Source organism: Centropristis striata, chromosome 11 (assembly GCF_030273125.1).
Source record: "Centropristis striata isolate RG_2023a ecotype Rhode Island chromosome 11, C.striata_1.0, whole genome shotgun sequence".
Taxonomy (NCBI): Eukaryota; Metazoa; Chordata; class Actinopteri; order Perciformes; family Serranidae; genus Centropristis; species Centropristis striata.
In genome coordinates, this window is record NC_081527.1 from 11,929,709 (window position 1) to 11,954,404 (window position 24,696).

A 24,696-nucleotide genomic window follows, 5' to 3' on the forward strand; every position below is an offset into this window, starting at 1 on the left:
TTTAGAGACGGTCCTCACAAAGAGACAGTGGCCAGATTTACCTCCCGTTTAAGTTCTTATTTCCATTGGTTCACAAGTTAATCCTCTTTCTTTCTCAGACCTCGGAGAAAGAAAAAAAGCGAGTGATAGGAGCCTACCAAGGCGACAGAAACCAGAGAGGCACACGAGTTTTTCAAGGCGAGGGGAGAGACTTTGAAGCACACGGAGAAAAGTTTGAGGTGGCGAAAAAAAAGGAAAAAAAAGACGATCCAGGGAGCGAACATCAATCCCACCATTTAATAATACAATTAATAAAAATAATACCGAAATGAATAATATTCCTAATAACCCTACTTTTATGCCCCAAATAGTTAAATATTGAATTACAGATATATTTTTGTACTCAATTTAACGTGTAAGCAAATAAAACACTGGATATTTAATCCGTCTCAGTTTACAAAAAAAAAAAAAAAAATTTATAATAGCGAAGGATTCACGTTATTTGTTGTTTCTATTTATGGTTACAATTTATCAAGATATAGCCTGACGCATGACAAGTTTATTTAATTCTCTTCATTTAATTCTATAGGTTTGTATTCAAATATTAAAAGCAAATGCAATAATTTAAAACTAGAATAAATTATGCTGTCATTTAAAATATGAGACGTAAAAGTGACTAAACATTTTCAGGGGAATAAAAAAAAACACCTCTTATGTCACCTTCACTGCCCTCCCCCTCCTCATATCTCTCTCTCTCTCTCTCTCTCTCTCTCTCTCTCTCACACACACACACACACACACACACACACACACACACACACACACACACACACACCAACAACAACTTCCAACTTCACAATAAAAGTCCAAACACCTGATTGTCTATAAGTGCATTGGGTGCCGTTGTGTTTTTAACGTGCTGTTGGTCACGTGCACACAAATATTCTCTCTTCCATGAAATCTTTTGTCTCCTGCTGCACTGTGTTCAGAGAGAGAAACATGGTCAGAGATAAAAGTGCGTTATAGGCCAAGCACTTTCCCAAAAGAATCTCCCAACAAAATATGCAAGCTTTACATTAAAAGGCTACTTTGCGCTGCCCTTAATTCCCTACCTAAACGGTTTTGCTCCGGGAGAAGAAATCTTCTCTAAAAACCCTTCAAGAAGAGAAGGGCATTATTGCCCTAATCCTCTTACCCGCAGTCATTTTAAGACAGGGGTTTTTGGAGGCTGAGATGGCGTCTTGTCTTCCCTATCCCATCCCAAATCCTTCCAGGCCGGGAGAGAGTCTAAAGGCAGCACCCTGGCATCTATTAGCCATCTCTCTAAAGTCTCTCTCTCCTCCAGTGGCACGGAGGGAAAAAAAGCCGAAAAGCAAACAGACTAAAGGCTGGTTGTTTTTACTCAGAAAAACTAAGGGGATTCACGAGCCAAGCAGTTTGGGGATAGTCGATTTTATAAAACAAATAAGTTTAATTCACATGCAGATCATAGTTGGAAACGTTCAAAAAGTTTTTTTTTTCTGTTTAAAAAAATGTATTTATTTTACAGTGAAATGCCTTGACATGAGCATCTTGCATTTTAAGAAGCATAACTTACAATAGTTATTAACTAGCCTAAATTACAGTGTGTGCAAATACATAATGTGCATACTATTTTACTACCAATCTACATATAAATACACATACAAATCTACACATTTGGGCAATTAAATAGCTTCATTCATTACATATAGGGTCTGTTTATCGATTTTAATGATTAAAAAAACGTGTACATAGACACGGAGGGACTAAGCGGGCATAATGTGCTTAAATTGATCATATTTTTGAAAATAAGTCGAGAAGTCAGAGCGCCAGAGTCTGCAGCTGGACGATCAGCGAGCTGATTTAATTGACTGGCAGCGCCGACAGCCAATAGGAATCCAGCCTGGCCTCCGCGAAGCTCTGCTTAAATCCCTCCACCGGGGTTAGCGCACCAGCAGATGGCGGCTTCCCCACTCCAGCCCAGACACCGGTGAACTCACAGCGACAGGAGCAGGTGGAGTGCGATCGCAAGGACAGACTGGATGAGTTTTACGTGACCGCGACGTGTTATTATCTCATGCCGGACACAAGGACGGAGAAGAGTTGGCATTAAAATAAAACAACACTCAGCGGCCGAAAGAGGAGAAGAGAAAGTTGAGGATTCTTGGTTGACTCGGTGAAAAGTGACGGAGGAGACAACTGTCTCTATAAGAGGTAAAAACTTTTATTCGTCTCTTTATTCAGCATTTCTCGCATGTGGTGTTTTTAAAAAATGTTTTCATGTTCATGTGAAACTTATTCGCATTTTTCATCAACTTGCCTCTTGAGTAATTCGAGCAAAATTGCCGGTGCCTCTGAATCAGAGTGACGTTTGTTGTGTTTGGAACGTGAAAAATAGCAACATCCATGTTAAACTGGATCGAATTAAGCTTTTTCTTTCAGTTTAATGGAGTCGAAAGCAGTTCCTTCGTATTAACTTGCCTATTTGTTATGATAAATCGGGTATTTCAAAGTTTTCCAGTGTGCAATCCAAAATGTAAGTGGCGTTAAAATTCGCTACAGTCACATTAGGCTAAAAATAATACAAAAACAATCAAAAAGATAATTTAAAAAAAGTATAACAAGCACCTGCTTTTTTTTGGTGCACGCGCCAGCCCAAAAATAACTTAACAAAATAAAGACTTCTGCTCGCGACTCGGTTTGGTTACACACGTGACCTTGTCCCCGACATTTAAGTTTACTATTTAATAAAACACATCGGAATTATAATAAAGTAATACAAATTTACAGGGTGCAACAATGAAGGTAATGTTGTCATCTTCCCCCCAAAAAAAATATTACGGTAATTTCTTCTTCCCAATTTTGTTACAAAATAAAGCTAATATAACATTGAGTTTTTAAATTGTTATAAAACAGGCAATACAATTTGGGATATTAAAATACCTTTAAATGTCATTCTGGCCTCTGCATAACAGATATCCTTGATAATAATAACAGCTGAGAGAAAATTAAAGACTCGTCCCCTCGCCCTCTTGACAGTTTACACTGTGACACAGCAAAGAGCAGATTGTCAGGTCGACTCATGCCCCTGAGGGCTGTTAGCAAATAACATTTTTCCTAATTTAGTCGGATCAAAGAGTTGCACTGTACATGCCAATTTACATAATGACGGTTTGATAATCGAAGCACCATTGAGCAGGGCTGCCAGGAGGGCCCAGTGCCTGGAGCACAGAGAGGCTTATGAATGACAATAACAGCACTGACAGGCTCACAGTGATGAGCTATTGTGCTGGATTTGATATGGGCAGGGAGGATACAGGCTATAAGCAGAGATGGAGTGGTAAATATAAAAAGCTGGTAATGATGAGGAGCTAAAAAGTTTAGCCTACTTGGGCACAAAATAGGTGAACAAAGTCTTGCAATATATTTTTTATTTGTAGACACTGTATTTTGAAAAAAGTCAAATCAGTGTCAGTTATTTTAGTCCCTCAAAGCTCCATCAGTGCTTGCAGGTGTAAACAAATAAAAACATGCACAACATACATTTTGAGAACACAGTGCATTTTTTTCATGTGCACATTTTGTGTGATTTGAGATATAATCGGTTAAAAATGTAAACCTTAATTTTCAGAGGAATAGGAAAAAAACGCAATTGAGGAAAACCATTGGTCTTTTAGAGCACACACGCATGCACACTTGCCCACGCGGGCACGCGGGCACGCACACGCGGGAAGTCCAACCCAGAGCCAAGCAGCCAGTCCCACTGTACGTCCGTCCGTGTCAGCGGTGATGATAAATGGAGGGCCTCGCAGTCGAAACCTATTTGCACTTCCATTAGACGGGGAGCCAAATGGGGATCAACATGCATATTTTTACCCGCGGAGAGGCCATACATCTCAGCCAAAACGTTGCCCCGGGGCGATGGGATAAGAGGCCGCCAGAGAGGGGAAGGGGAGAGGGGGGAGAGAGGGGAGAGGGGGGGCCCATTCAACTCAAATACTTGGGGGAGTAAAGTAAATGTTTAGCGAAGCACCTTCTGTCCCGGCGAATTAAACTATTCCCCACTGCCCTCTGATCACATTCATCAGCCGCCGCAGCCACTTAATAGGCTGGGAATGGGCACTGCGGGCAACACACACACACACACACACACACACACACACACACACACACACACACACACACACACACCAGACTCACAAGCTGAGAAATGGGTAGGAAAAAAAATGCCAAGAACGACCACCCAGTCTTTCCTGTCTTATATGGTTTACAATAGCCTAATTAACCCATATTAATGTATTATAATATTATTATTATTATTGTTTTTATTATTATTATTATAATTATAGGGTGATTAGGCTGAATATTGTTCGTTGATTTAGACCGAATTGCAATGCTTTGATTTGACATTTGATTATAAGAATGATCAAGTAATAATCAAAAGATGTCAACCAGTAAAAGAGTATGACCTTGGTCATATTAACATCAAATCAGTTTCAAATTACAACTATTAATCTGCATAATTCCAGAGAATTGAGAAACATACAAAATATACTGGAATTACTTTTAAATATTTAAACTATTTGAAACAACAAACACGGATTTATTGGTTGTTATTCAGCTGTAGACAGTTACAATATACATAAAGAAGGCGTTGTAAATTAGTCAAATTAAATAAAACAACAACGAAATGAGTGAAATATTAACCTGAAGGTTTTGTCAGAAATTATTAATCTGACCAAGAATTTAGCCAGCTCCCTGGATGCTGTACCTGTCATACAGGAGAAAGATTTATATCTTCTCCCTGTGGTCTCTCTGCAATAGTTATAATAACTGGTTGGGCCTCAGAGATATTCCCTCCTGTCAGCCTCCTCCGTACTAATACATATCTAATCGTGTCCTCAAGCGCTTCATCTATGAAAATCACGGTCTGAAGGAGAAGTACAAAATAGAGTTTGGGAAATGCTACCACGTAAAATACCCTAAACATGGATGTTTTACTTCCACAGATTAATGTGTATCATTAAAAGGCTCAAATGTTAATTATAAATATCATAATTTACCCCAAATAAATTGCAAGCTTTGCTGTTAAATGTTGCATGAAAATATTTTTTCAGAAGTGAAAAAGTCAGTCCGTAAAATTGAACAGCATTTACTGAGAAGAGCTTTTCCCTGGGCTTAATCATAGCCTATTAAAAAATAATCCTGCTATCCGGTTGCAGGTTTTGCCACCGAGACCCGGAACAAATCTTCTTATTTCATTTTCCAACACATTTCATCAACGCCTTGATCTGTCAAAGCAACGTTTTCAATGGGGATTTGGCTTCTCCGGGATCATAGAAACGACGTGAATAAATTCATGAATAAGGCATCCGTCACGGTTCATTATGGGAACGACTGATAATTACCCCAATTAAAAGTCTTTTGTATAATTAATGGATTGAACAGGGCGATAATTGGATGTTAATGGATAACACTTTTGTCTGAGTGCGCACATTCAAATCTATTGGCCCTTGAGCGTGTCAGCGCCTCTTAGCATCTACCGTAAATGTATGTTTTTTTCCTCTCCTCTTATCAAACCGGAGGCTTGGTGCGTACCCACGTGTTTAAAAAGTCACTGCGTGTCCATCGACAGCCACGCGCCCTTCATGTCACACTGTCCTTGAGTGAACTCCTTCCTTCCTCTGTGTTAAAATCATCCTCTCCTCCTCTCCGCAGGTAGCGACCTCTCACCATGCAGCACTACGGGGTGAACGGCTACTCTCTGCACGCCATGAACTCCCTCAGCGCCATGTACAACCTGCACCAGCAGGCCGCGCAACAGGCGCAGCACGCGCCCGACTACCGGCCCTCCGTGCACGCGCTCACACTGGCAGAGAGACTAGCTGGTAATTGAGTGCGCGCTCACACACAAACAAACAAGATTATTATTAAAAACAGAACCCACTTACAGGTGCATCTCAATAAATTAGAATATCGTAGAAAAGTTTATTTATGTCAGTAATTCAATTCAAAAAGTAGAAATAACACATTACATAGGCTAGATCCATTACACACAGAATGAAACATGTCATGTCTTAATTTATTTAATTTGTCTAATTATAATGATGACATTTAATGAAAAAAAATCAGTTTCTCAAAAGAGTTTAATATTACAAAAGACCAATTTTAAAAAGTATGTTTAATATGGAAACGTTGGTCTCGGAAAAATATGTCCATGTATGCACTCAATACTTTGTTGGGGCTATTTGACTTGAACTACTGGAAATGGACTTTTCCATGATATTCTAATTTATTGAGGTGCACCTGTAGTGTGTCATGAAGGTAGGCTATATAAATAATCAGGAGCAGCTATTTTGGCACAAGTAATTTAAATAATGATTGTGAGTGCATTAACCTGCATGCATCTTAGACAGTTTAAAGCTGACATTCATGCAAAGAAAGTGATGTATCCATGCCCAGTAAAATAAACTTGCCGTGTGTGTGTTTCCTTTCCAACGGCTGCGCATTTCAAGACATCATCCTGGAGGCTCGCTACGGCTCTCAGCACCGCAAACAGCGCCGGAGCCGCACGGCCTTCACCGCGCAGCAGCTGGAAGCGCTGGAGAAGACTTTCCAGAAGACACACTACCCGGATGTGGTGATGAGGGAGCGGCTGGCCATGTGCACCAACCTGCCAGAGGCCCGTGTGCAGGTACGGCTGTATACCTCACGGAATAGCTCTGTAGAAAAAAAAAGTGCTGATGTGTGTGTGTTCGGAGCTTTTACTTCAGAGGGGCTTTTAATATATAATTATGGGTTTATTACGTTAGTAAATGCTATTATTTCTGCTATTTATATACAGGTTTTGTAATGTGTAGAGCATCAACCTAAATTTGTGCGGGTAAACTAGCCTATTCTTTTGGGATGGCATCCTTTTTGTTGAATGTAAAGAAGTAATGAGATGAATCAAATTAATAGACAAAAATGATAGGTATACTTTAAATGTCTTCTGCTTTCATTTAAAACAGCTGTTACATTTCTAGTTGAAAACAGTGACTGTGAATGATTGTCAATACTGGAAAAATATGAAAACATAGCTTATATTAGCAGGGAGTGATGCTTTTCACTTTTGCCTGCACAAAAGAAAATGTATGTTATCCATTTGAATACAATGGCTGCCAAAATACAGGGTCAAATAAATTGCAAATATTGTTAAAACTGAATGAAGTTTGATTGTCACAATTTGCTTTTAAAATTAATATTTATACTTAATTATTGGAATGCGGATACACATATCATTGCTGGCACTTATTGACTTTTTGGGCTTTTCCTTTGCCTCTCAATCATTTCATGCTGACTGAAATCAATCATTCAGTGTTTGTTCAAGTCCTGACTACAGTCTTCATCCTGTTGTACATTTTTTTCTGTTTGTTCTCCCTCTAACTCTGCCTCTTCTCCCCTCTGTCGTCAGGTTTGGTTCAAAAACCGCAGAGCCAAGTTCCGTAAGAAGCAGCGCAGCCTGCAGAAGGAGCAGCTCCAGAAGCAGAAGGAGGCGTCAGGGGAAGGAGGAAGTGAGAAGGAGGAGGCACCTCCCTCCACCACTATCCTTCCTGACACCCAGCTCCCTCCTTCATCCTCCTCCTCCTCCTCCTCTTCTCTGGAGACCGAGGGTCCTGTAGTTCATCCTGTACCTCTGGACATGGAGCTGAACGTCACGTCAGCAGAACACTCTGGCAGCGAGTCTGCTACAGAGGACAATGCCACAGATAAGGAGGACGAGAGTAAATCTCAGAGAGAGGAGATGAAGTGTGAGAGAGCAGTGACTCCTGAGGACGTCTCTCCAGGCTGCAAAAGACTCAGTCCTAAACCAGGTAACAGCACTTGACTTTTACTCTGACAAGGAGCTGAAATCCTTTTTTTATCCATCACTAACTTATTCCATGGCATCCCTCATTTGCTGACTTGCTGACTGATAATTAATTCTCTCTTCTCTCTGTCCAGATTCCCCCCTGATCTCTCCATCTGTGACCCCGTCCTCTTCCTCCAGCAGCGGCCTGGCCAGCAGCGCTCCTCTCCCTCAGAGCCACTCTTACTCTTCCTCCCCCCTCAGCCTGTTTCGTCTGCAGGAGCAGTTCCGCCAGCACATGGCCGCCACCAACAACCTGGTGCACTACCCTGCCTTTGACCTGTCTGCCCCGTCTTCACTCCCCTACCTGGGAATGAATGTCAACATGCCCCCCGCGCCGCTGGGCTCTCTGCCCTGCCAGTCTTACTACCAGTCGCTGTCGCATCACGCCCAGCAGGTGTGGAACAGCCCGCTGCTGCAGGCGTCGGCTGCAGGCGGCCTCACCAGCCACAACAGCAAGACCACCAGCATCGAGAACCTGCGTCTGAGGGCCAAACAGCACGCTGCCTCGCTGGGACTGGACACAATGTCTAACTGAGAATCAGATTGTATGGAGGACAGTGTAAACTGGGCCAGAGCCTCGGCCCACACATCACCACATCCCACTGCGTGTCTGTGTGACTGTGATAGTTCTTTAGGAGCCGTGTGCTGACCCCTCAAGTAGATGGGCACAGAACATGCAGAGATGTCCAAAAATACAACATGCCAACATGCACTGGACCTACAGAACTACATTAAACAGCTTTTTAAGGCAGCCCACACAGCTCGTTTGACTCCTCTTAGCTTCCGTTGCAGCTCAAGGTCCAGAAGTATAACCATGGGAAAAGAGAGCCCATAAGATACTGAAACATGCTAAAATAATGCGACGGATCAATGTGAAGGAATGTTTCGACTCAGAGGACAGTGAACGCATCCGTGACTCATATGATAATGTTTCCAACAGACACGTAATGCTGGACCTTCTGAATTTCAAAAAGAATTTTAAAAAATTATCACTGAAAATGATACACAGCTGATTATGGATGCACTCGGTTTAAAAGACAATGCAAATAATGTTTACAAGAATAATGTGAATAAATGAGGCACTTTTGAAGGAATTGGGCTCGCTGGCCAGGAGGAAAAAGGTAACGCTCGCGCAGCAAAGAGACCATTTCTGTCACAGGACCATTGACATTTCAATTAAGCAACGTGGTTATGTACATAGCATGTACTACATAACAGCACACAAATATAAATAAACTGCAAGCCATGTTGTCCTCAACAGCATAATTAAAAGTGACTAATTTACCAGTTTAATGGCCAGTAATATGCCACTTTGTACAGAGGCTGGCTTGATAATGAGAAAATGATTTCAGTGACTAAATTCTCAAAGCTTTTAATTACATTTTGCCCTGGGCTGAGGGAGCTGGGGCAAATGCAATTATGAACATGCATACCATTTAAGACCGCCTTTACAAATTCAAAAAGGTCTGTGCACTAAAATGGTCAATTACGATTGACATCAGTTTACCATGAGGTGATCAATTTCCTTTGAATACAAAATGATATGGTAAACAAATTTGGATAAATTACACAGTTATTCTCGCCTTAATAATCTCTTGAGGAAACATGCAGCTTTTCATTGAAAGTCACACTGACTGTTAGCACTTGATGAGGAGAATCACACACGTCTCTGATGTTTTCTGTTAATGTGTTCTTGAAGATAATGTCTTCATATGGAAAAAAAATGCACATTATTTTAATATGTAAAATACAAAAAGTCTATCTATTAATGTTCACTGGTAAGGTAATTGTAAAGTTCATATTATGTTGTATAATTGATTATGGACTCCTTTAGCTGTCAGATTGTAAGATTGTATTTGCTGAGCTCACCGGCAGCCCCGTCTAACCCTCCTCTCTTGGTTGTCTGTGTAACAATCCTGGCTTCAATTCATACTGAATGTGTTCAGTTTCTTCTCTGAAAGTGGGCAAACTTCAGTGAATTGACCCGAGTCCTCTGTGTACTGCTGTCTACTTGAGTTCTGTTGTTGCTATTATTCTAATGCTGTCCCCCAACTGTCTCTGTCAAACTACTTGGTCCAGTGGTAGATAGATTTATAATGGTGGAGGCGGAGTGAGCGGACCATCAGCAGTGTTGTTTCCTTTACTCCTCCCTAACAATGTAGACTTGAACTAGTGTTGTTGTAAAATAATCGCAAATAAAAACATTGCTTGAAGATCTTTATAATGAAGACGATCTGTGCTGCATATTTACATAGTATGAGGGTGGTGGTGGCCGAACACGGACTAGGATGGTGCTCTACAGTTAAAAACTGTAACAAATGTCACAAAACAGCAAGGATTAAAAATTACAAGACTTATGGATCTTATGTTTTAATGTTTTTTTAATCTGCCTTTTGATCAAGTGCACAAAAACAACGCTGAAGGAACAAAGTTGGTTAAAGGGGAGACACAACAGGTGAACAGTTATTCATTAATTCATTAATAACATTCATACTCTATGAATAAAGCCCTCTGTAAAAACCATCAGAATATAGATAGGAATGACACTGAAAAGTTTAGAGTTTAAAGTTTAGTGCTGCTGAAGTGGAGATTTCTTTCTCAATAAACAATTTTTGAGAAACCATACTTTAATCATAACATAAGCATAGACGGTAAAGGTGAATACTGGAAAATTTAACTAACAGATATCACCATGAAACATCCCCGGTTGATAACTTCCATTAAGACAATTATTTTTGTAATACTTTTTTCTTGAAATGTATGTATGTTTAAATTATCTAATACCAACTTTTGGTGAATTTAGAAGAAATCTACAGACCCAAATAGACAAATTGTAATAAAATAAACAGTTAAATGTGTATCATGGATGTTATGGAAGCAAAATAGCACAAAATCTCAAATTTGGATAGTGCCTGAAAAACATTTTTTACCTATAGGGTCCTTAAAATCCTACTTTGGCAAATGTAAAATATTATAAAAGCACATGAAAGAAAATGCAAGACTATATCTAAGGCTCAAATATGAAAGTATGGCAGAAAAGGTGAGGGTGAGAGGAAAAAGAAGGAGCAAGGTAAAGAAAAGCATCAAGACAGTGTAAGATGGGACCAAGGTCAAATTAAGAAAACAACACAAAAAAAGGGCGCAAAAATTTGTTAGAATTTGCAGGAAGACAAAGAGTACAGGAGTGAAACAGAAAGAAAAAGAACAACGTAATCTGAAAAATAAAAAAAACGCACAGAGACATAAGCCATCCCCAATGAATAAGCAGGCCATTATCCTGAAGAATGACGGCCTGGGGCGGTGATTATGCTGCTATTATATCTTTAACAGCATGGTTTGTCAAAACGCACAGACCCCCACCACAACCCCCCCCCTACACACACACACACACACACACACACTCAAACACATGCGGGGCTTCTCACATCCAAAATTGTGCCCTTGCTCTTCCTACAGCAAACTTTACATGGGTGTGACATTGCTCAGCTGGTAATTTAATCGGCCTTTAACATATATTTCCCCCTCAGTGTGTGTAAATAACAAATGCACCTCGGCCGTCGCGCTGAGTGTTATGAATGACCACTATCCAGCAATGGGATAATGATTTCACCAGATTAGCAGCGTTAATGTGGGTGTAACACCTCACCCTAACCTTGTTGTGTTTCATTACACCACATACATGTTGTGTGTCCTCGGCCAAGGGCACCCTGATGCTGTGACTGATAAGATCGTGGTGTGGATATGCAGCACAAGTGAATGTCCTTGTTATCCAGGGGTAGGAATCTGTCCAGGCACACGGCAGGATTTCCTCCCATGGGGCTCTGCAGCAGAGAACATAACACAATACTCTTGTTCCAAATGTTCTCTCTTTTCTTAACAACCATCCCCCCCTAAACACACACACACACACACACACACACCTGCCCCGGGGGTTGAACAGGGATTGCTAGATTGTACTGCTGCAGGGTCAAGTGTGTTGAGCCCTTGATGCTGGATCAGGTGCTTCCATCTCTAACACTCTGGGCTGTATATTCACCACTTTACCATCATAACCACCCATTTATAGGCACACACGTATCTCCATCTACTTTCCTTTAAGCAAGTGATGACATATGTGTGTGTGTGTGTGTGTGTGTGTGTGTGTGTGTGTGTGTGTGTGCGAAGCGTGCGAGCATGCGTGTGAAGTCTGTAAAGAAGTCCATAACTTGACCAATAAGTTGTGGCAGCAATATGAAGATATAAACCCAAAACTTTAACTTCGTACTGTTCAACCTGAGATTTTGGTTAACTTTGGAGATGGACGATTTCATATTCCATAGCTCTGACCTAATCATATTAACCCCTTTATGGTAGGCATTATAATGCCAGTTAGGAATGTTTGGAGTGTTTTTTTGTCTGAAAAAATACTAAATAAACATAATCTGAAGAAAATTTATAATTCTTTTTTTTGGGGGGGGGGGGGGGGGGGGGTTTGGGGTTTGTTGCCCGTAGGCAACATTGTACCATAACGGTCCACAAGTGAAAAAGAAAGTTTTTAAAATTAATTTTAACATAATTTATTTAATAAACATGTGTAAAAGATTCAGTAGCTTCAACAGGGTACAATACATAACATTTTAAATTTAAAAACAGTATAAAATGAACTTTTTTAACCGGTTTCTTGTCTGAATGTCGCCTGTAGGCAACATTGTATCATTGAACCAACCATTGAAATGAAAATAACAGTTTAAGTGTATATGAAACTATCAAAAATGAAGGTTTACTCACCTATCAGTAGGAATATATTTTGTCCGGATGGAGAAGGGCCAAAAAAATTATGTTTTGAGTGATTTTTTGTGGCGCAAAATGGCAAAGCTGTTTCCTTTGGAAAAGTCTGCCAAAAAGTGTTTCAATATGGCCTCCTTGAGGTCATGTGACAAATTAAAGCATTGCTAGTGGTTCCCTATACTCTTCTCTCTTTTTTAAAGTATGGCATCACTTAAAAACACACATTGTAGAAATTTGACAGGACAAAAAAAAAAAAGTATGTTGCCTGAGGGTAACACCGTACCATAGAGGGTTAACTGACATCACTGTTTTTTTTTACTTTTCAAATGTTCATTTATTTAATAATAATACTTTTATTATAATTAAGTACAGTCATGTCAAATTGTTAGACCATTGTTTTCTTCAATGTCTTGTTCATTGTTCATTGACAATAACCAAAATCATTATCAAGAAAAAGGCTAGATATCAGCTCTTAAATTAAACTCTTATGAGCTATTTTTGTTGTTATCATCAAATTTGTACAAAAACAAATGTACCTTTAGTTGTGCCAGGCATTAAAATGAAAAAGAAACTGATGAAAACAAGGGTGGTCTAATAATTTTTTTCTATGGCTGTACATCAAAAACTTTACAAAGAGAAATTTGGCTTTTAAAAAAGCATTCTACCTAAGGATTCAAATTAAATACTTTTACATAATTTGCCATATCAGACAAGTTCATGTCATAGACTTCATAAAACTTGGTTCAAAGATCAGAGCATGCCCTAAACCTGCGATCATCAATTGGCGGCCCACACAATAATTAGGCTAATAAATTCAGAAAATGTAAGAAGGAAAAAAATGTGTTCTAGTATTCAGTATATTTACAATGACATTTCACAGTTTTTAACCATCACTTCTCAGTGAACTGACTCTTTGGTGGAAGTCTGGGAGCAATTTCTAGTTTAGTATCTAGTTATCATTCTGGATTTCCAATGTTTATTAGGAGTCTATTGACACTGATATATGTAAATAAGAATAGAATGAATTTTGTAAGAAAGTAGAAATATCAAACAATGATAGGCTAACTAGCTATAAGTACATTATATTTTCTTTATTTGAAAGTTCGGCCCCCACAGTGTCTGCCCTAAAGCACACCCTGCTATATCATTTAATTTACTATAAACAGGACAATTATTTACAAAATGAACATTGTGCTGTATTGAAGAATACTGGAAACTACAGATTGTGAACATAAGCGCGTTATGAAAATGTTAACTGAGGTAACAAATCAAGTGAGAAGTGGGGTCATTTTCTAATAGACTTCTATACAATCGGACTTATTTTTACAGTCAGTGGAGTCGCCCCCTGCTGGCCTTTAGAAATAATGCAGGTTTAAGGGACTTACACATTGTCTTCACTTAATACATGTTTATTGGCAGTTCACTTGTTAATCAATGAAACAATATGGCTTCATATTATCGGCTCCATTTATCAGCTATAATTTAATTATCTAAATAATAAATAGAAGAATTTCCCATTAGGTTGTGTTGGTGTATTGTTACAGCATGTTTTAAAAAAAGTATTTTATAAAAGTATGCCAAACATGTAAATATTGAGCACACTTTTTTTCTTTCTAGCATATAGTTAAGACTGCAGAACATAAAGATTTAAACATTCAAAAACAAGAATGGTCTGTGTCTGATTATTAACATAGGCCCACCACTTTGCTGTATCTCCTTCTTTGACTCTCTCCCATACACACACACACACACACACACTCTGAGACACACACGCACACACACAAAGCCCCCCAGAGCAAGCCCCCCACACAAAAATCACAGTGTACCATTCAATCAGTGCTTTTTTCTCCCTCCTCTCCATGGTTCTCTTAAAGGTTTTAACCATGGCGAGAATGAAAAGTGCCAGCGTTAGAAACCTCGGCCCATTGAGGAGGTGACAGGGTCTGCCAGAATATGATCCTAATCCTGTTTCCAGCATTCTTTTAGCCCACTGGCATTGCCATTTCGCTGCATATTCTCTGAGCTGTCAGGCCCAGGGAAATCCCTCTAATAGTGCATTGCCCAGATACACATCAAAGCCCTCCTGGAAACCACCAGCAGGAACTTAAGGGAGAGGGAAGCACAAGTACAATCAGGCTCACAGCTGCACATATACATGTAAAAAAAAAAAAAAAAGAGAGAGAGAGAAAAAAAACTGAAAATGAACTCAAACATGATTCTTAAGGGTGAAACAGCAACAATCCTTGCCCTATTTTTGACCTTTTAGACTTTTATGTGTTTACTGATGAACAGAGCAGAGATAGATGGTTATAGAGATAGAGAAGCAAGATGAGTGATATAAAGAGGCAGACAACAGGTGGCTAAACTGTGTATCCTGGGCCACCCTCCTTTAGTTCCACTTCATCTTCCATTTTCTTCTTGTCCTTTTTTTCTTAAACACTCTGACTGCCATCTCGCCCCTCCCCGGGTAATCTTCTTAGAGAGAAGAAAACCCCCATTCTCTCTCTTCTTAATCTGGCTGCAGCCTAAACCCACGGTTGCATTTCCAATGTGGGCCTCACTGAACCAAACGGGAGTGCTCTCTGCTCAGTTCATGGCTGAGTCTATCGGGGAATGCTTAGATCACATATTGAGTTTATGTCTCGTATACAAAGCGTGTTTGAAGGACGGTGTGCAGTGCTGAAGGGGAACACCTTTAGCTGTTAGCGGCAACAAAAAGTGTGGAAATATCCCACGTGACTTCATCAAATGTGACATAAAATTAAGACTGGGCTACAATGTGTATTGTAACTTCTCAGGCCGGTGACACCACATTGTACTCTCCAATATACATGTCCTTAAGAAATAATTCAAAATAAACATACATTCGGTAGGTAATAGGTCATATTATATCCTCCTATCAATATACAGTCATGGAAAAAAATATTAGATCATTGTTTTCTTCAATTTCTTGTTAATTTTAATGCCTGGTACAACTAAAGGTACATTTGCTCATAAGAGTTTATTTAAGAGCTGATATCTTGATAATGATTTTGGTTATTCTCAAGAAAACCATGGAAATGGCTGGATATCAGCTCTTAAGTAAATATGCAACTAAAACTTATAGAAAAATACAATATTTCCAAAAAGAAGGTCTCCTGATAGATAAAGGTTGAAACATTACATATTATTATTCAGCCCAGCCCAACCATAATAGGAACAAAAGTATCTATGAAAAGTGCAATCATGACAGAATGCAAATTTCAAATGTAAAATATGAGATCCAGTAAGTCTGCAGGACTGCACTGATCTGACTTATTTCAGTCCTGATACTGATACCTTGGCAAATAATGATTACCAATCTAATTCCAATATTAATTCATAAGCTGTTTAGAATTATTATTTCATGTGTAAAGCAACATCAGGCTTGATTACAACACCCTACAAATGGTGAAATGCGGCTTTAGTCTAGGATTAAAACTAGGGAAATCTATTTTTCATTCCAAATGCACCTTAAAGATTTCTTTCCCAACTCTGTAAAACAAAACATACCAACTAATTAATTTGACTGAGTTGTTATTTATAATTAAATAATTATAAATCGAATAGGTTCATTATTTCAGTCATTTAAGATCCTTATGCCACTGTCATGGTACAAGAAGTACACCTATTGCTGTGGTGCAATTTCCTGCAAAGTAATCTGTGAATTATGAAGCATGCATAAAAATCTAAAGGAGATTTGGGGAAAGGGAAGAGGTCAACACATGCATGTCACCTGCACCTCCTCCAGTATCAGTGATGTGATAAAAAAAAAATCCTTTCACTTGTATCAATAAAAAACTGAAATTCAGAAAAAAAAATGGCCAATGTATGCCAGCAGCTGTAATCTGAAAAAAGAAGAAGATGACACCGTATAGCATTTTTTTTATCCGCCCTGTGGCTGAGAGCAGCGGCGTCCTGCTGGGCTCAGTCTACACAGTGTGTCTGCGACAAAGACCCCCACTGATGAAATCCCCTCTCCAACTGCCAACTGGGACACATGTCTGATCTTCACCTCTGGGCTGGAAAACACCACAGCAGGCAGAGCAGCAGTGCCTGCTTTAAATACACAAACAGTGAGTATCTTTACTGAACATGAAGAAACCTTAGTGTTTACCTCCACACTGTCAGTGCTGTGGTGGCAGCTAATCAACCCATTTAGACAAACTAAACATCTGTAACACCTGGTTTTCTTCAGAGGTTTAAGTTCAAGCTGCTTTTTCCCTTTCTGCTGTCATTTAACAACCAAGTGTAGGTGCTCAGTTTTAATATATGGGGGTCATTCCTAATGGATGCAAGATCATTAATTCAGCTACTATGTGAAAACATAACACTATTACGGTGTTTTGCATGTTTATTAGCAAAAAATACATTTAAATTGTGTTTGAAAACGTAACAAAAGCATGGTGGTGTAGTTAAATCCATAATATTCATCTTTCTAATACACAGCATATGTCTCCCTAACACAGGCTTACACACAGGGACACAAATGCACAGCGGTTCATTGGCTAATTCAATAATAAAGCACACAGCCAGTGGAGTCTATAGACAGGCAGAATAGAGAGTAACTCATCTCTAACAGTCTGCCGTCTCCTGAGTGTTAAAACATGTAAATTTATGTAAGAACCCATAGGAAACACATATTTACAATACGTTTAGGTAATCACAAGATGTGCGAGGAGGCATTCAAGGCCCTGGAGACGAAAGCAGTCAATACAAAAATAGTTTTTATGTGTCATTAATTCCCTCTGCATTCCCAGATACATCCCCCTTTTACCGCAGTAATACAGTAATCACTCACAATCGCACAGAAAATTATCTGCACTCATCTGTGGAATAAAAAAGCAGAGGGGCAAAACGGGGCGAGACGTCCCATTTTAGCTCTCTGCTGCCTCTTTAATGTTCATCTGGGAGCCGCATGGCTGCCGTCCATCCCTGCACGGGGATGGGAGTCGGCTCCTGCGCTTGGAGCAGCTTAATGACAGTGGGATGTGGATGGTGGACTCGTTAGACACACACACACCTTTTTCACGCTACATTGCCTGGCCAGGACAACATAAAGGGTCATCGGCGGTGTGATGGAAAAAGAGGCACCTCACATTAGGTAGTGATACGAGGAAACACTTCACCTCTGAGTGATGTCAATGCAAAACAGACTCAATCCAGTTATAATAATGAAAGTTGCACAGAGAAGCCAAATGGTCAAAGAAGTCATTACCTGCCTGTTCATTATGCCCCCATTCACATACCCACATATCGCGTTATTAGGCAAAGCTATCAAACTATAGAACAAGCCAAACATGTTTTCATTGGAGACTTAAAGAGAGCAGGTAATTCTGATGGAAATTTGTGTTTCAGTAATGTGATCTCTGAGGACATACATACTGGAGATAACCTTTACAGACACATCCTTAGTGTCCTCTAGTGGACACAGAATATATAGGAGGCTTTTATCTTAAGCTACTGTTGCCACCTACAGGAAATACATAAAACTACAATTAAAAAGACATTGCAGTTTCTATCTATCTATCTATCTATCTATCTATCTATCTATCTATCTATCTATCTATCTATCACCCCCTTTAGTCAATCTATATATGTCAAGGTCATAAATGCCAAATAGCAGAAATGTATGTTTATTATGTGCATAGAATTTATGTATATGTCTTATTTTTTATATTCTTATTCTGTTTTCTATATATATGTGTCTGTATCTTGAGCTGCTGCGACAACGTAATTTCCCCACTGCGGGATAAATAAACTCATATCTTATCACGTATATATACAAATATATGTGGTTGATGCATTTGTATGTATGTGTATATATTAATGAATATGTGGTTAGATTTTTTTATAGTTCTATTTTATTTATGAGATATACATCATCTCTCTTTGTGTCCGGGTGTATAAAATACAGGACATTAACACATAAAAATGATAATATCAATATTATAAGGCTTGCCGAATCAGTTGCATATTTTTAATCACTTTAAAGACCTTTAATTGTTTGTTGTTTTGTGTGGCTTTTTTGTTTTCTCTCGACTAATCATTTGCATTTTTTGTCTTTTTTCATTTTACCCTAATTTTGTCTTGTGTGCGTTTGGCCTAACTGTTTGTCTTTCTTATGGGTACCCTGCTTTGTCTGTTCATGTATATTGTAAACTTAAGGTTCTATATGAAAGAATAAATCATTAGTAGTAATAGTTAGAGATGGGCCATTTGACACTGAGGCTCCGAAGCCTGTTTCACTCTTTTGAAGCAGACTGGTCCATTACAAGCATTACAAGAGATCTTCAAATGCATAATCCCCTGTACATGTACACAAGCACTTCATTTTCACACTGTAGCAGAAGCACAATATTTACTTTTTTCTTATTGTGACACAAGGAAGCCCTCATTCAAACAAAAGTACTTCCACATTGTTGAATTTGAATATTTTCATAATATTTGTTACAACACATTTAAACCTGTTATTAGTAAATTGACATTTCGAAGTGTTGTAACACTGTCATGTGAGGACAATGATTCTTAGAAAGTAGACACAGCTGCTTAAGACTGATACTATTGCTTTTGTGTTGGAACTGGAATCAATAAGATGTGTGAATCATTTGGAAGTTTGTGGCTGCTATAACTGCAGCTGACCACTAGATGTCACTGGTAGGGTCTGTCTGTCTTTGAGGCTTCGAATCTTTTTTCAATACAAGCCTCAAAAGCTTCACAAAGCTTCATCCGCCCGTCTCTAGTAGTAGTAGTAGTAGTAGTAGTAGAGAAAACAGTTACATATAAATGGTAAATGGACTGCACTTACATAGCGATTTTATCCAAATCGCTTTACACTACAGACTGCGCTCATTCGCCCGTTCACACACGCATTCATACTGGTGGCAGAGGCTACCCTACAATGGTGCCAACTGCCACCATTGGGAATTCATTTACACCCCGATGAATGCAGCATCGGTGGGCCATTTGGGATTTAGTATTTTGCCCAAGTATACTTCGACATGTAGGCTTCCATGGTCAGGGATCGAACCACCAAACTTCTGATTGGTGGACAACCGCTCTACCAGCTGAACCACAGCCGCCCCATAGTACCACATATATTGGACATTTTGTGGTTGTACTGATCCATGAATTTATTGCAACAAAAGTTTTTTTTATTTTCATAAACTGTAGTTCATTGTTGTCCACAATAATAATGACATGGTCCATTTAACCAACTGTAGTCCAGTGTTTCCAAAGTCCACCATCGTGATGAAAAGTTCTTCTTCAACTGTAATCCGATAGCTACAGTTCATACATAAAGACGAGTTAAGAGGATCATCTCATTAGTTGTTACAGCTGTAACACAGTCCTTCAAATGTCCATTCAAAGTTGTCCATCAGTCCACAGGCTACGTCAGCCTCCTGAGCTTGCACATGTAGATGGGGCCAAAGTTAGCAGCCAAGTGAGGGATAACCATCTCACCCAGGTGGAGGTCAGGAGCAAAGTGAAAGGTTTTCCTAAACATGTGTGTGAGGGGTCGCAGATCGACAACCTGAATGTAGATGATGATGATCAGGACAATGGGGATGAAAAGGAACATAAAAAGGTGAATTTATTTGTTGTAATTTGGTTCACATGTTCATAATTAGAAAATACTGATATTCCAGAGGTCAGAACTCTAATGATCTCTAACCCTCTGAACCTCAGACAGTTTCAAATTGGGTCCTGTCTCATTTCACTCACATTGGCCTTGTTTTTTCACTTCAACCGATAATCTGCTTCTCTATAAAAACAGCACAATCATGGTGAGAAGAGGGAGAATTTTAAATGTCTTTTCGTGGAGTATAACACATTTTTAATGCCATAAAAAATAGAAAAAAATGCTAGTTTCTTTGATTATTTTACTAAAATTTGAATATGTAATCTATATATACACACACCATTTTGTGCCCACATCTGCTACGAAAAAATGTTTTTAAAAAAAGAGAATCCAAATGCTGTACATAATGGACTATTAATAGTTTTACAACCTCTCTTGGCCTCTTCTCTCCGATTTGTGTAAACAGTCTGCAGTTCAGACAATTTTCACTGAATATTTGTCACCCGACTGTTGGTCTCAGCCGAGTCATTCATGACTTCCCAGTTGCACTGAAGAGCGCTGAATTTATAATATAATGTGTTTAAAAGTTAAAGTTTATAATGGTTTTGTAGAATGAAATGGTTTATTTTTGGCTAATTAAACATGTAGTGATTTTGATGAAATATAGCTATTCTAAGTATTGAAAAACCTGTTAATAATTTCTGTTTTTACCGTTTCTGGCCATGATAAATGGTGTCATTTTGGTGACTTTATTTAAGAAAATCTTTCAAATTCACCAATGGGTTGTGGGGTTCAGAGGGCTGATATTGTTGACACTGATGAGTGCGTGTGCGTGTGCGTGTGCGCACACGCGTGCGTGTGTGTCTGACTGACCTGAAGCTGAATGCCATGGTTCTCTCGAGCCATGTCGATGGCCTGTTCCACCACACTCATGTTCTGGATTTGAGAAAGCGTGCAGGTGGAGTAAAGGATCTCCCCCCCTGGACAAGCTGCTATGATTCCCGCCCTGCAGTATGGAGAGAGGGTTTATTCACTACACATACAATAATGATGTTCACTTGTAGTTCAGCTGTACAGGTACATCTCAATAAATGTCAGTAATTAAATTAAAAAAGTAGAAAAAACACATTATGTAGACCCATTACACACAGAATGAAACATTTAATCTCTTAATTTATTTAATTTATTGTAATTATAATTATTATGGCTTACATTTAATGAAGACCTAAAATTCAGTGTCTCAAAAAAAATTGAATATTACAAAAGACCAATTTTAAAAAGCCAATTTATTTTTGCTGAGGCTATTTGCATTCAGTTCACAAGTAAAAATGCATGTAGGAAAAACACAAGGTAATAGAAAAAGAGTGCACATGGAGAGAGCAAGATATTTGACTTGAACTACTGAAACTTGGCTTTTGCACGATGATAATGTATTGAGATGCACTGTATATTGATGTGACACACCACACTATCTTTATGTTCACTAAAACTTACAGCAGCAGCTCCAGCTGTAGCTGCGGCAACCTTCGTCTCTCACCGCCCCTGATCTTATTGAAAATACTGTTGTCATTCTCCATGAGTGAATGTCTGTCTGTGGTGCAGGGGACGTCCACAAGGACCTGAAGACAGAAAAGAAAAACGGAGGAGGTAGAAAAAGTGGTGGTATTTGAGTTAACCCTTATGCCCTCTTTGGGCATTTTTGTACATTTTTTTTCATTTGTTGATCATTTTGGCTGTGTTACAGGTGAGGTATGCATTTTTGCAGGAACTTTTCTTTTTAGTAAAATTTTTGAAATCCATTGTCATTAACCCTTACATGTCTTAATACTCCATTGGTGCATTTACTACCCTTTCGTGATCTTCATGGCCAAAAAAAGAGAGGGAGTAACTGGCACTACATAAAAAATACTAATGCAATCAAATCAATTTTGTTATTAGTTATATAAATAGTTATTTATTATTTATTACATGGAAAATGATTCATTTTTTGTGAGATTTTTTTTTTCTTAGAGAAATTATGGAATAATTCAAATATATATAAACTGGCATATAAAGGGTTAAAATTCTGAAAATGATTTAATGTTTGGTAGTTTTGAAGTCTGAAGTTGTTTAAGAGATTTATGAAAAAAAATCTGAAAAAAAAAAATATTGACGTATGCTGATTTAATAGCAGTTGTTCCATGTGTGCATGGCCTTTTTTGGCCACAAAGGTCACGAGAGGGTAGTAAATTTGAAGACGGCATAAGGGTTAACTTACATCAAGTCAAGCAATGGAAACATGATAACAGGACACTGGCTTACTCTGTCAAAAGTGTTGGTTTCGATTTCCCCCCACTTGGTGCCATCAAAGGAGCTGATGCGTAGTCTTTCGCCTGTCAAAAGCTCCTTCGGAACGTAGCTGCGGAGGACTTTTTTCAGTCTCAACATCCGAGACACTGAGGCATCATTGACACACAAAAAACCTTTAACACAGACGATGGAGGGTTAATTACAGCTTACAGACAGAGCAACAGCACTAAGTGAGGAAAGCAGAACAGCCTTCTTACGTATAGACTGGGACTGAAGTAAAGCCAGGGTCTTTCCTCCCGGAGCAGCACAGAGGTCAAGCACAGCGTGACCTTCTTGGACATCTAGTGCGAGACAAGGCAGCACAGACGCTGCGTCCATCAGGTAGTAACCCAGCAACCCATACGTGTCTGGTCTTCAGAGGACAAGAGGACAAGGAGGAATCAGGAAAGTAAAAGCTTGAAATTCCGCCAATAAGTGCCACATTCTTGGTTTGTTTGGAAGAGAACGCTGTCTTCTAAATGTTCAACATCCTCGACTAAATATATAAACAAAAAAATATTATTATCAAGGTACAAACTACCAGACTCACCTAGCAGACTTGAATCTTGTGATGTCCGCTCTTGGAAACACAAAGCACTTGATGTTACGACTGAGCTGTAGAGGAGTTTCTTGCTGACCATCAATGCCCGATTCCTTCATAGACACATTGCTGGATTCCTCCACAGCTGCAACCTCAGATTCTGTAGAATTTATCAGAGAGATTGCGCTTTTTGAAGCCAATGAAAAACTGGAGTATAGCATAAAGTTTTTCAGAGAAGACAAATGTGTGTGTGCGACTTTTTGCAGTAAATACTACATATCCATACTGTTGTGTCTCATAGATTGTTGCACTTTATCAGATGTAAAAACAAACATGATATTGGCATTATATATCATTATACATCTACTGTATGTCCCTACACATTGGTTACCAAGAGGCTTGTTCACCACAACAACAACAGATTATAGGATTTTGCACCAGTGGCCCTCTATCACTTGTTCATCGGAACCTTTCTCAGGGCAAAACAACATGCACAAAATAGAGCATTTAAATGCAAATAAAGCAGCAGTATGACATTATTATGCCTTTTAAAAAATAAACTACACAAATACCACGACATCTTGTTCAATTTCTGCATAATTCTGAGTTTTGAAACATGCACACCTACCTTCTGTTTCTGTGTCAGTGAGGAAGTCTCTGCATCCCTGGGCCTCAAGGTGTGCCAGAGCAGAATCATCAGAGAAATTATTGAGCAGGGCTCCGTACTTTCCCTCTGACAGCAAGGCGACTCTGACTGACGGCCACAGCTTCCCCAGCTGGCTGCTGTAGGTGGCATCAAAGTGCTGCAGGGCCAGACCGGTGGGAGGGTGTTTGGTAGGTGTGGCAGCCTGTCAGAAAGCAGAGAGGTCAACACACTGATTTTAAATGTTGCAAAACACAATTGACATCTGAGCTATTGGCCTTCTTTTAACTATCCAAGTATAACAGTTTAATTAGTTGAGTTGAGCATCTACAGTTGGAGGTTTTAAAGGACGTGGTCATTGTTCAATTCTATAATTTTTCAATGTAAATATAACCGAAGCATATACATTTCTTACATATGTGTGAGAGAACAAGTCAATTTATGTTTTATACTTGGTGATTTGATGAGTGTAATGTTCCATTGATTACATTTAACGACAGAGGTCAAAATTGAGGTTATTGACATACATTTAAAGACAACTTTTAATTTCTGGCCCAGCTCTCATTGAATATATTGACCATGGTGTACATAGTTACATGTACGGAGTGTAAATACTTAAGACTTTCTTTTAATATTTTGTCAATGGAGCTAACTATGTGGCTAGATATTCTAGACAGCTCCAAATATAAAGATATTTTACCCCTCTGAGGGAGTTTTACATATCACGACCACAAGCAGCAGCTTTATTTATTTCTGCAACGACAACATACCCATTTTTTCTTCACTCGGTTGCGTCTTGGCGTGAAACATCTCAAATCTTTAACTTTTCTCAGAAGAAGTCTGGTATCCAAGAGCAGCGCCATCGTGCTGTGCAACCGTTTATTTGGTCCGTCTTCACTCAAACAATTAAACAAGAGTTCCACAGG

General features: G+C 39.1%; 2 protein-coding genes across 2 annotated transcripts; one reads left to right on the forward strand and one right to left on the reverse strand.

Annotated features, from left to right (window-relative positions):
* Positions 1–2,024: 2,024 nt before the first annotated feature.
* On the forward strand, positions 2,025–10,115 carry dmbx1a (diencephalon/mesencephalon homeobox 1a). Its single transcript, XM_059344790.1, has 5 exons — positions 2,025–2,214; positions 5,719–5,888; positions 6,516–6,694; positions 7,454–7,853; positions 7,984–10,115. The coding sequence occupies exons 2-5, from the start codon at positions 5,735–5,737 to the stop codon at positions 8,424–8,426; spliced, it is 1,176 nt and encodes a 391-aa protein (XP_059200773.1). The 5' UTR covers positions 2,025–2,214; positions 5,719–5,734; the 3' UTR covers positions 8,427–10,115.
* A 9,693-nt stretch (positions 10,116–19,808) lies between these two features.
* On the reverse strand, positions 19,809–24,674 carry nsun4 (NOP2/Sun RNA methyltransferase 4). Its single transcript, XM_059343763.1, has 8 exons — positions 24,541–24,674; positions 23,756–23,975; positions 23,137–23,287; positions 22,805–22,959; positions 22,560–22,720; positions 21,753–21,877; positions 21,132–21,264; positions 19,809–20,210 (listed from the first exon to the last, which is right to left on the reverse strand). Exons 1-8 carry the CDS (start codon positions 24,631–24,633, stop codon positions 20,067–20,069), a joined length of 1,182 nt encoding a protein of 393 aa, XP_059199746.1. The 5' UTR covers positions 24,634–24,674; the 3' UTR covers positions 19,809–20,066.
* Positions 24,675–24,696: the final 22 nt, after the last annotated feature.